Raw genomic sequence first — 13,145 nt, 5'->3', positions numbered from 1 at the left:
GAAGGAACTCGACCCAGCATCTCTACTTTTGGCGACCGGTCGTGAAGTAAGACAATTCGACCAAAATTACTCATCAAGTTGGAAGTTTATCTAAATTCTTTAGTATCTAAACATTGTCTTGTACAATTCGGAAGAGGAACGTTTCAACCAAGATGCAATTTAAGGCTCGTCTAGCCGGCCCAGGACCATGGGGTTTTCGACTCACTGGTGGCAAGGAAAATCAACAACCGCTTATTATTTCAAGGGTAGGTCGTTCTCGGTGTGTAGAATTCTCCATAGAAATTACGTGTAAGCTTTCTCTTTAAGCCAAGCATTTTGAAACAACGAAAGTGTTGTTGTTATAGTAGTGACATTAATGTCCTACTTGAACCCTATTTGGTTATACCTGAGCAGGTTTGCACACGTCACTATAGCCAGGTAAAACTCTAAGCCAATGATATACCTTTGAACATGTGTATAGAATTTTGGTTATTGAGTTTTAAGTTTGAGAACATGGTAAGAATGTACGTGCGAGTCACTGTGTAAACCCGATATTAAATGTACAAAATAAGATGGTTGCGCAGACGCAAAATGAAATTCCTTGAGCATTCCATCATGGCGGAGTAGTGAGGATATAGATAGACGAACCCTTAACCCAGTACATAGCAACTCGTGTCATTTGCATTTTAAATGTATCTAGTCGTGCGTATGAATCGAAATGTACACAGTTATGTGTAGACATTTTAATATTTCTACACGAACTTCAATTTAAGGCTCGCTCACGGATAAATTATAATTTACAGAACAGACACAAGTGTAGTTCTCCATTATGTGTCCACATACCAACGTGTAGCTGTGACCGGAGATTATAGTCAACGAGAGAGCGAAAGGTCACGGAGTGCTATAACTGTAGTGTGAAAACAAATACTCGACATGACTCAATATCAACCTCGATTGTGGACCAAACAAAAAGATGGCAGCTAGCCATTACCATGCATGGATCGAGTGTTGGCATGATTTGAACTGAAAATGATACGAACTATCACCTTGCCCCTTGGCTATAAAATTAGTTGGGATTGTAACAGTTATAAAAGCCGTCTTATTTCTTCACTAATTGTACAATATCCAACAGACAGTTCACAATATGTTTGACTATCATACCAGTACCAATGTAGACTTTAGACTGTGTGTTTTACAGTGACTAATGTATTGACTCTTGTCATCCATATAAATAGTTACTTATGGCAATTTTAATATCTACATGTTATTCTCAAACAGTGACACAATCGGAAATTATCCGTCATTTTTAATCAAAGAAAATGTATATTTCCTGATTTCCATTTATTAGTTGTTAATTATCCATAGTGGTCTGAGAAAATAAGAAACATATTGAAAATTGTTTTGAGAATATGTACTATAAAGTTCACATATATGATTACAGTTTCCCATGGACCTATATCTCAACTTAGTTCCCACCAAATGTAACTGACAGTCATTTTAACATACTCATGTAAAACCGGAAAATCTCACGGATGTGGAACCCCAAACCCAGACAAATATCGAAACCACTGGTAGCTATAAACAACCCACATGCATGACTGACATCATATCTTATGGTCATTACACCCTGCATGTAGGCTAGCCTTGATTTCGATGACGTCATAATGTTCCGAGGACGATATGTCACATAACGAGTGATTGTGAACCGTAGTCTAGTGCGATCCGTGGCAACAAATCTCAAGATCTGGGGTGTAGAGATGATTTGATAACACAGATAGACTAGTGAACCGAAACGTGCCTCTAAATGTATGTGATTAATCACCTTTGTGACTATAATGCTATTTAAAGTTCACAGGTCGCCTAATACGCATGTGCGAATAAAACGCAAGCCTTTTGTTTGTTGAGAGACATGATGCATTGAATCACGCAGCGATCATTATGAATGAAGCTCTTGTCCATTCTAAAATCTGACCACCACGTTAACCTTATTTATTTGAGACCAGAGTTCACCATTGGAGAAAGTCTGATCATCTCGATTTCTTCTCCTGATGAAATAAAATGTTTGTTCTGTTTTGTTTTATTAATGTCAGTAGTTACTGGCAAGGCGCGTGCGTGTGGATCGTACAACTGTGCTTTACTACCAAACCAGAGTGACCATAGAGTTTCAATTCGGCGGCACGACGTTTTTAACGTCTGGCAAAAATTGTATTGTAACAAATTATATTTAAAAAACACAGACACTGACAGCACACAAGCATGTATAATGATACATTTGATCTCACTGTGAACACAAATCAACATCATTTTCGGATGAAAGATTTGGGCTTGCTTGAGGTTTCGTTTACGAGGTCATCTTTCGTCTACAAACGGGCCTTCAGCCATGTTGCTCCGCGGTTATGGAACGATTTACCGGCTGGGATTAGAATGTGTAATACCGTTGATTGTTTTAAGAAAAGTTTTAAAACGTATCTTTTCCGCAAAGCTTTTAATTAATTGTCTTTTAAGATGTAGCAAGTGTTGTTTTAGTGTCAAGAGCTTTTTCTTTTTTTTAGATTTGTGAACCGTTTAGAGCATTCTATGGATTTACGGTATACAAAAATAAATATTATTATTAGTATTATTGTTATGTAATGCAACGCTTGTACATAATATTTGCAGCATAGATATAACGTCGTTATCATTCTAGCTAACCCCTTGTCCATATTATTGAGATCAACGACATCTTTATCATCCCGAGTTAGTAGATTCTTAAGTATTTCGACCCACAAGTGTCTGTGGTTGTCACGCATAGTATTTTACGTGGGTGGTGTGTAATTGTATCGGTGTACTGCTGAAAACAGATTTAGAACATAAAGACAAATAACACTTCAAAGTTGTTCTTAAAAATAGCACCAGTGTGCGTTGAATCATTGTGGAATAAACATACGACCTCGGAACATCAACTACAGTCTGACAGTCGATATGATATTCTGTGACAAGACGGTGATTAACATCGCACAATGTAAATGCTATAAATAACACAGTAAAGTATTTTAGCAGCAAGATATACACGTACATGTATGTATTCTTTTACAGTGGATTTGAAAATAGTGAGTTCGTTTGACATGAACAGTCTTTCAGAATTATGAAAGACAACATTTTGGAAGTAGAAATCATATTTAATGTTTCTAACCAGGACCATAAGCAAAGCCGATAAACGTTTATATGCCAGATATATATGTTTGTCTTTCTTACAGTTCTGTTCTCAGCGGAATTTATTTTATATTTGTTGTATTTGTTTCCCAAAAACATTCTCTCTAAGTCAAAATGTCTATCGAAAACCCAAAGTGTCTACTATTTTATAAGATATCGCAGTGAGCCATGGTTACTGGTGACAAGATCATCCACAAGAAGCAAGACTTGGTTGTAGGCTCTTGCTCCAGGTCAAACCGTGAATAAAGCTACCTAAAAACCAAAAACATGTTTAAAACGAGACATAAACGTTAATTAGGTTGAATAGCCTTGGATTTAATGTGATTTTATCCTACTCACAATAAGGTATGTTTATATGTCTATCATCGTCTTAGAAGTTGACAAACAATTTGAAGTTTACGATCTACAAAAGTAAATTGTGCCTTTCCCTAGTTGTACGTGATGGTATGTCATTAAGCTGCTGTATTACGCGGAATGTTCGATCATCAGCGAAAAGGTCGGACGAGATATGTTCGTTTAGATGGAATGTAAGCTTTTGGGATTACCTTCAGCTTATAGTCTGGTGTATTGGTATGATGGTGGGTAAATATGTAGGGGTATGCAGTACAGTTTACGAACTTTACCAAAAATAAGTGAAAGTATTACTTACGCAATCACCTTTTATGTTTACGCCTAAGTAAAAGGGTTAAATTTACGAATCGTCGAGAAAATGGCTCCATCTCTACATTTATTTTTTTAAACAGTCGTTTGCACATCGTACAGTGAGATTTTTGCTTAATTTCTCTAACGAGTAGGTAAGAAATGATACTTTAATAACAATTTGTGATTAAGACGTTGTGATTAAGTTCCTTTCCAGTATTACGCGTGAAACTAGATCTACATGTGTAAGAAACATAAATAGGCAATAAGTCCAACGGGACAGTGTCTGCTTAGTATATGCTTGCCTTCTTATATGACAACCCAAGTAATAACTGCTACAACTTTAATCTCTGGAGTCGTCTTCGATATATATTGCAAAATTCACACGAGAAAGGATTGCGACATATGATATATAAATTACATTTTTTTGGATAAAATCGACAACTTGTAGTGAAATTTATCCCAGTGATGGACTCAGCATGCTCACGAATTATATTGACCTTATCCTCATGACATTGCATAGTTTCAAGTCCGTCATGGTCACCCAGGGGTTAACAACGCTTGGCACGTACGAAATGAGATCGTCACCAGAGTAGTCAAGATATTACAAAGCTGTCTTTTAACATGAACGTTTCCTATTAGCGATTATTTGAAACCACATGATACTAAGTTAGTAAGTCTGATATAAGACAAGACCGACAAGTCTGTAGGTCATAATGTCAACCTCAATGTTCTATATTTGTGGTGGTATTTTCTTCAGCTGTGTTGGTCATTAGGACATGCTTATAATTCCACATTTTCATACTCTCTTCTTTAATACTTGATCAGCGGTCGTAACGCTTTTAAATTTACATTGTGATCACTGGTGTCGCCGACATCGTCCTTTAATAACAACACGGCGTCCTTTTTCGTCACCGTCACCACCACCACCACCACCACCACCACCACCACCACCACCATCATCATCATCATCATCATCATCATCACCACCATCACCATCACATCACCACCACCATCATCATCACCATCACATCATCCCCACCACCACTACCACTCACCCCCCCCACCCACCACCACCACCACCACTACCACAACTGTCACCATCACCACCACCAAAACCACTACCATCCCCACCACCACCACCACCACCACCACCACCACCACCACTACCACCACCACCACATCATCATCGCATCATACCCACCACCACCACAACTGTCACCATCATTCTTCTCCCCTACTCCTGCTAGGAAGTCAATCTTATCATCATTTAGAAGATAACGTGCATTCATACTTGTCTTGAGAACCCCATTCTCGCAAACCAGAGTTGCTATTTCTTCCACTGTGAAATAACGCCTCTTGGCAGTGCGTCTTAGACGGTGCCGTAAAAGAAGCTGTGGTTTACAACGATGGAGAACTCTTATCCAAGTATAACACATATTCTAGTGTGTACTCAAGTATAGAATATCTGATGGCATATAAAGCTAGACTTATAATGACTACATAGTACGTACATCTTTATGGTCAAATAAGATAATAACAATTTAAAGAATGTTATAAAGTATGCAATGAAACTTGATATTGTTTTCACTCTACACAATTCACATGTGTGTTCAATATGCGTTAGTCTTGGAATTTAGTCAGATACTTTTAGCAGTTTCGTTCTTAGTTATTGTAAAGATGGTAAAAAATATCAGTCAGCGTAAAATGGCTTTCTTTATGACTAAATGGCAATGACGTTGACCTTTGACCTCTGAGGGACATTGCCATTGGCAATAGAAGAGTTGCATTGTGTGATTTATCAGAATGTAGAATGTTTGCCAATGTCGCGATTTTTTTTTTCATTTATGGATTAGAGTCCATAATATTTGATTGATATACACTAAAAATCATTTGATTACGGTAGAGTGTGTCTCGGAAACCATTTTCATATACAGATAAATGTTTGGAGTGAGGGGCGGGGGGCAGTCTCGTCTGGCATATTAACCACTGCATAAATGGAAAGACAGATTTAATTTCAATATTGCCAGCTTTCTACATGCCACCTTAGATATCTACATGTGAAATTTCATCTAAGTTTGTCTACAAGCTTAATTTACCGTCTGGCGTACATTTTATACATCAGTCTACACCAACACGTAACACGTCATAACTTTATGACCACAACGTAAATTCAAAGGAGATGTTCTTTGCATAGACAACAACGTGCAAGTATGTATATTTCAACATCCCCATGGTAACAACACGTCAAAGTCATCTGGTTGATCACATCGCCATCTAGTGGCCAGTTGTAACAAGATGACCATCATTTTGAAGTGTCGACTCGTTTCCAATACCATCTTGACACGAGCACAGCGCAGCCAACGGTGGCATGGGGCATGAGACTGGTCTATTTAGTCATCAACCACGGCAATGTGCTACCGTACTGTAGTTCAAAACAATGCAAACAACTCAATAGCCTAATCGACCGTCAACACTCTGTAAAGACCTTTAAACTGTATAGTCTACTTCACAATAAATCAATATCCCACAACTGATATTGTAACCGGGAAGTTTTCATAATGTTAAGTTCAATATAACATTTAAGGATTAGAAAAATAACTTTCGAAAATACTAGAAGTTTTAAATTCCCCTTGAAATGAATTTCAGTTATAATCCTGACATTAGTGCTATAACAAATGGCATACGGGGAAACTTTAGCTTTATGCAAATATTGAACGGTGGGTGTTGACGTTGACTGTTTTATAGAACATCGTGTTATACATCACAAACTAAAAATTTCGTTTAAAGTTGCTGGTATTATGACCACATTTAAAATATACAAACCCTTCTCCGTCGTGTGTTTTTACTCAAAGATAAACGGTGTAAATCCAGGTCTTCAGCCTTGGTTGAAATCAATGAAAGTCTGGACTGTGTGTTCTTGCTCAAGGATTGCACAAATTTAAATTTAGCACGTGTGTTAAAAAATACAATACATATCCCCCCCCCCCCCCCCCACTGCAAACATTTATTTGTATTTGATGAGTGTGCATGTATACATTGTGGAACTGCAAGGTCAAGGGCCGCGGTTGGTATACAAGTGTCAGTGCTTCTATTGCCTCCATTGTTAATTTTGCGTTGATAATTTTAGACTGACATTTTTATGTACTATGTCGATGTGTTTCATAATTATTGTCAAGGATTATAGTTGTTCACTGCTAGTCATACAAAGAATATCTGTATAGTTACAGCCCAAGAATGCGTGACAGTATAGTTAGTGTATATAATGTCCTCATTTGCTAACTGACACCCAACCGGTTTTTGCTACTACCCTTTCATAGTCCTCTCTTATTACACTTATTCGTGTTATACACAAATTTTCATACTTTCTAATATTATCACAAGTCAGAGTATATATATAGTTCAGCTTAAACAGCAACGGGGTGTTTGTTAAGCGCCGCCGTACAGAGGCAAGAGTTTTACCGCCGGGGGGGGGGTCACCAATGCGAAAGAGCTGGGGGGGGGGGCATCTGTTAAGCGTCGTTGGAGAGACGCTAGTGGTTTACGACAGTACTCAAATTGCATAGAACTACTACTGTAATATTGTCAAACATATTAAATTTATCTCTTCATTTTGCAGCTAACTGCTGGCGGGAAGGCAGCAAGAGCCGATATCTTGAAAGATGACATTTTAACTGCAATAAATGGAGAACCTACTTTTGACATGACGCTAGCTCGAGCTCAAGAAAAAATTCGTCAAGTTCGAGGTGACCTCTTCCTTTCACTAATGAGGTGAGTTATCTGTCTGACGAAATGTCCTCAAGCAGAAACTTGTTTTGTTTTCAAAACTTTGCCCGTAAATAAGGAGGCCAATACTTCCCGCACATGGGAAATGTGATATAAAAGATGGACGTTAGGCGTGAAATGAGGTTGGTAGAGCCATGAAAGTGGGTGATATTTCCATGGTAGAACTAAGGAGGTTTATACCTCCATGGTAGAACGAACGGAGCATTTTCCTTGACCAGATTTACCACAAGAGGGCGGGCTGTATTGCGACACTTTGTATTAGTATTACTTCATCATTGCGCAGCCCTGTAAACTTTTCTTCGTAAATCACCAGACAAGTTAAGGTATAAAACCATGTTTTTTGTCAATTATGATGCACCCCACTATGTAACTGTTCATAAAACTTAGTGATGGTAGTGGAAAGTACAAAAACAAGTTTTAAGAAAAAACAAAGACAACAACATAAATGATTGACATTTGTTGATAACACATTTATTGTATTATATTGTAGGAGAGGTGTGGATCAGCCCCCAGCTCAAGAACCTGAACCGCCGAGGGCGCCACAACCGCAATATCACCACGCTTACCGTCCTGCAGGTGTGGCACCTCCTGCACCTGCTCCTCCTCCACCACCACCTCCACCACCCCCTCCCCCTCCTCAACAATTCAAAAGTTATCAATCTCCAATGGGACCCCGTTCTCCTCGTACGCCACCTTATCAAGACAACTACTCAAGGCAACCGCAACCCTTTGGACACCAACTTTCACCAACAGGAACATCTCCCACATTCAGACCGGTCGCCAGTCCTAATGTGATGCACATGGGTGGTCCGACTAAAGACAAGAAACCTTTCACTTATGGTTACGACCCTTCATCAGTCAGATCGCCTGTACATCGACCACCATCACCACCATCAAGTAATGCACCTAGAGTTGAGATACGGAAGGAACCACAATACCATCCCCACCACCAACCTTCCAAGATGCCGTCTTATTACAGACGTATTGATCCTACACACGGTAGCGAAGAAGTTACAGAGGTATGGTATTAGAATCGGACTTATCACCTGACGGAATTTTACATACATTCCACGAAAAAGAAATTCAAGTTATTTGTGTATACGGCACATATTTTTTAAAACTGCGCAATTTTGTGTTGCTTATTTTTTTCACTCAGAACCCCTTGTCAATTGACAAATGGGCTACATGTTTTGTAGACTTCCCAGCTGTAGCCAAGTGTATTTAAAGTTTAATGATCGTCTCTGTTTTTCGAGCAATGTTTAACAATAAACCACACCCTGGGGATGGTTTCCCACAAGTTTTTGACCAGTGATCTTAAGTCGCTATCGCGAGTGCATATATTGAGTTCATTGGTCAAAACCGACTGTTTTACCATCCCCAGGGGGTGGTTTATCGCTATTATATATTGAAAAAATTGGAAACTAGATAAGAACTAACAATTTATGATTTCGTCCCCCCCCACCCCCACCCCCCCCACCCCCTATGAATAATTTGCATGCTTTCAAGACGGCCAGCCGGCTGATCTGACGCGCGTATCAAATCAACGCAACGGTCTGAACGTCGCGTCGACCATGTATGGACGCCGTGTGTCGTGCAGTGACTGTATTTATTTCATCTGCTACTTGGTTCTAGGGATAATTTGTACATTGATTGAGCCATTAAAAGTACAGTAATGAATAAATCACCTGTTCACATGTAACTCAAGGTAATTACTTGAAATCATAGTAGTTTGTATACGGCATGCTTCGTGCACGCGTGGCAAAGCGATAGACATGGCAGAAGGTTACACTCTACACATACTATCAATTTACGGGAGTTAGTCTTTGGGGATTTCCCACTCGGATGACTGATACTCTAGGACAGGAATCCAAACAAATTTCTTATTTGAATAATGGTAAGTCGGTCAGTGTAAGGTCTTACACTTGCTTCTGGTAATGACATTATACGTACACACACGTACCTGTTTCCACTTCTGCAACTGCCGAGTCAAGAACCGTGCATGCCCTGACCTTTATAGTAGGCAATGATTTGTACAAATACGCGATAACTCGGATGCTTTCGAAATTTCCTTCATAATTTCCCATAAACTATTCTGTCTCACTGAGAAAATCTTCCTCTGACAATCCGCAAAGTTCACTATCACTGTAGACTGCAATGTTCAGAGCAGACGACAAGCATTGAATGCCAAGTACAATATGAAGTAGTATGTAAACATTAAGACTTGGACGCGTGCCACCAGATCATGTGCTAGTTTGATGACCAATCAGATCTCTCGATTTGCAATTGCGCCATCAATATACTGGTATGAATTATAGATACGTGTCACCAAGCCCTTGACGTTGTATTGGATTTGCCACTCATTCTAGCCCAGTGTATGTAAAGATTGACAAACTCAAACGAAGACAAGTTAGATTCTGCATAGAAAACACAACAAAGCTATTATGTCAATGTACGTTTTTCTATATTTCTGTATTTCAGCACCAACCTACAAGTCCTTCTGCGAAGGTTGTTCATCTGCAATATAATTCACCCGTTGGTATCTACTCATCGCAAAATATCGCTGATACTTTCCGGGGACAGACTGCCGATATGATAGCCTCTGGACAAGTCGGTGTCATTGGAGGAGGGTAAGACATTTTGACGTCGCATTTCCAGGGAGGTTGTTGACACATTTCATTTATTTTATGTAACAAATATTTTCGATGAATGGGTTGTTTCTGGCCTTATAGAATTTGTTAATCAAACATCAGCGTGTTACATGGTAGAATATATTACAAATATACAGTTTTGACATTAAAGGGACACACGCTGAGTATACTGTTTTTGATGTAATATTTGCTGCACAACTGATGACGTAATTTATCATACGTATACAAATGCCGACGAAATCCCTATACTATGCAATCAATTGTTCTAACAGTGCCAGAAGACAATTGTGATGTCATATTAGACATGCATTGACATAAACATACTAGAATAGTTTACTGGGATTATGTGTAAGTATTTTCACATGAATAAAAAGTTTCATGATAAACTCGGCTTATGTCACTTTAATCTAACAATTCCCATTTGATGAATAACTTTTCAGCATTGAAGGTGTAATGGTCACGTGAGACGTGATCATAGGGTGAACAATCGTTTTGTTTGATGAACAAACTCAGTTGAATATTGACATTTTGTTCATTTAAAGAGTAGTGGTCTAGATGTTCAAGTTCAAGACATGTAGACGTAATTCACACCAAATGAGTAAAACACAAGCCCACAAACAAACAAACACAAACAAACAAACAAAAACAACAACAACAGCAACAACAACAACAACAACAACAACAACAACAACAACAACATTCCCTCTACGATATGAAACAGGACAAGTCTTACCATAATAACCAGTAGTCTGTGTTTCGTAGAAACAACTTATTGCCAGTGAGAAACAAAAGTATATTTAGAACATCTTAAACGTAACACATCGTAACTTTTGACTTAGCGCAAATTTCTGTTGTTTTATGGTATTTCTGATCATATTTTACTAACAGAAATAAGAGTGTCTTTGTAGAAATAAAGCCGTATGTTTTATTCACTTATTGTAATATCAGATATCTTCTATCACCACAGGGGCGGACAGGATTATGTGGACCACAGTTCGTCAGTGTACAAAACGGTACATGACAAGAGTCCTAAACCCAAGTACGGAGAAGCTAGTTCACGATACATTGACAATAGAGGAGGCGAAATGGAATACTACGGCTATACCAACCCAGGCTCACAGTCTAAGTCGTTCCGAGTTCTGCAGCAGATCGTACAAGATTCCGATGAATACGGCCAAGAACTTTAAAAACCAAGTGAAAAACAAAACCAAATTCTGTACCCACTAAATGGCAAAAATACATGACAGATTAATTGCAATATGCTTTGTTTTTAAGTGACTGCATCCGAAAATATGACATGAAATGCAATATTATTCCTCTTTATAAGTCTAGTAACGTCAGATACGAACAAACAAACGCGCATGCGAATTAGTATGTAAACCAACAACATTTTAGGCGGGAACTTGCATCATCACCGCTACCAGACTATGTTTTCATATATTTAATATTTGTAAAGATTCTATTTAGGAATGTCTATTACGCTTTGTTATATTTTTGGCCAGAAAGGTTTTAAACAACTGTCCACAACAGTGTCCACATCCAAAGATCATATTTCTTATTCAAACCAAGTAATTCCATCCAGTCCGTACATTGGCGACGCCATATTGAGGATCGTACATTTGAACTGAGGTTTGAAGTTAAAGATTTACAGCTATATACATACAAGAATAACGGTCCGACACTAACAAGAAATGGCGCGTTCATTCTCCTCATTTAAAATCAACTGACGATAAGTTGATTCTTTATCTGACAGCAACTATTTAATATATCGACGGTTTTCATTCGTCAACACATTACAACAGTCTAACCTCGACTTTTCATACTCTGGAATGACGTTTCTTCTCTGTAACAGTTGAACACATACAATGGTGCCATCAGCGATGTTTTTTCTTTCTTTTAATTCCAAAACAAAATACTGGAAGAAAAATGTTTAAATTTTTGTTATGCAGCTTCTACAGAGTTTTTTTCGTAGTAGAAGATGCGGAACACACTTGAGACAATACTTTCAAAGTACAAATGAGACTGGCACGTGACTGACTGACACTTGACATACTGCGTACAGTAGTTCTTTGCGTACATAATGTGATGTGACAACTTGCACATTTCTATGGTGCCGGTCATCACGTGACGCGAGGCTGTAAGTTCTGCATATGTAATGAGACAATTTGCATATTTTATGGTGACAAACTTAATGAGATTTTCAACCTCGAAAAACCCCGAATATTAAGAATACGACCGATTTGAATACAACGTTGAGTCGAAAATATTAGGATTTCATTTTTCCAATTGCTTGAATTTTTCGTAGATTTCATAGCATTGTTCTATTAGCGTGATTGTTCGAATCCCGTATTTAGAATTATCATCAAATATATTGACGTACAAAGTAGTCTCGTGACAAGCGTGAGTCTCACGTAAATGTGTTTCGGATTGTTTGCAAACGAATAGTCCTTCCAATGTAACTTACCAAACTACTTATTGAGTACTATTTGATGATAGTTGTACATTTTCACTATCAGATATTACTGTAGTTTCACTATGTCAAAGTCATTCACCAAGTTCAAGTTTGAGCTAATATTGATTTAAAAGTTGCAATTGTTAAGTAGTCGAATAGCAATATTTTGTACACTTTGCTAATTAAATAATTAAAGTTGCTGAAATAAAAAGCACTTAATAGGAAATACTGTTTATGGACGTGCGTTATGTATGTATGTATGTATGTATGTATGTATGTATGTATGTATGTATGTATGTATGTATGTATGTATGTATGTATGTATGTATGTATGTATGTATGTATGTATGTATGTATTATGTCTGTATGCACAGTGCTGACAAGTAGGGAGACGCCATCGAATATTATCATTTCCCATATCTTGCGTATGAGGGCGCGGTTCATTACCA

The 13,145-nt window shown here is 38.1% G+C and overlaps 1 protein-coding gene across 1 annotated transcript; it reads left to right on the top strand.

Moving 5' to 3' along the window:
- LOC144451995 (PDZ and LIM domain protein 3-like) lies at positions 1-12,915 on the top strand. The gene is made up of 5 exons (XM_078142956.1): positions 1-245; positions 7,430-7,581; positions 8,087-8,615; positions 10,075-10,223; positions 11,212-12,915. The coding sequence occupies exons 1-5, from the start codon at positions 153-155 to the stop codon at positions 11,429-11,431; spliced, it is 1,143 nt and encodes a 380-aa protein (XP_077999082.1). The 5' UTR covers positions 1-152; the 3' UTR covers positions 11,432-12,915.
- Positions 12,916-13,145: the final 230 nt, after the last annotated feature.

The sequence above is a fragment of the Glandiceps talaboti genome, chromosome 22 (genome assembly GCF_964340395.1).
Source record: "Glandiceps talaboti chromosome 22, keGlaTala1.1, whole genome shotgun sequence".
NCBI lineage: Eukaryota > Metazoa > Hemichordata > Enteropneusta > Spengelidae > Glandiceps > Glandiceps talaboti.
The sequence above is the reverse complement of the archived record's forward strand: the minus strand, read 5'-3'. Positions and strand labels throughout refer to the sequence as shown.

Coding starts and splice junctions, on each gene's coding strand:
- LOC144451995 (XM_078142956.1), top strand. CDS start 153: ATGCAATTTAAGGCTCGTCTAGCCGGCCCAGGACCATGGGGTTTTCGA. Junction 7,582..8,086: donor CTCTTCCTTTCACTAATGAG/GTGAGTTATCTG, acceptor ATTATATTGTAG/GAGAGGTGTGGATCAGCCCC. Junction 8,616..10,074: donor GTAGCGAAGAAGTTACAGAG/GTATGGTATTAG, acceptor TCTGTATTTCAG/CACCAACCTACAAGTCCTTC.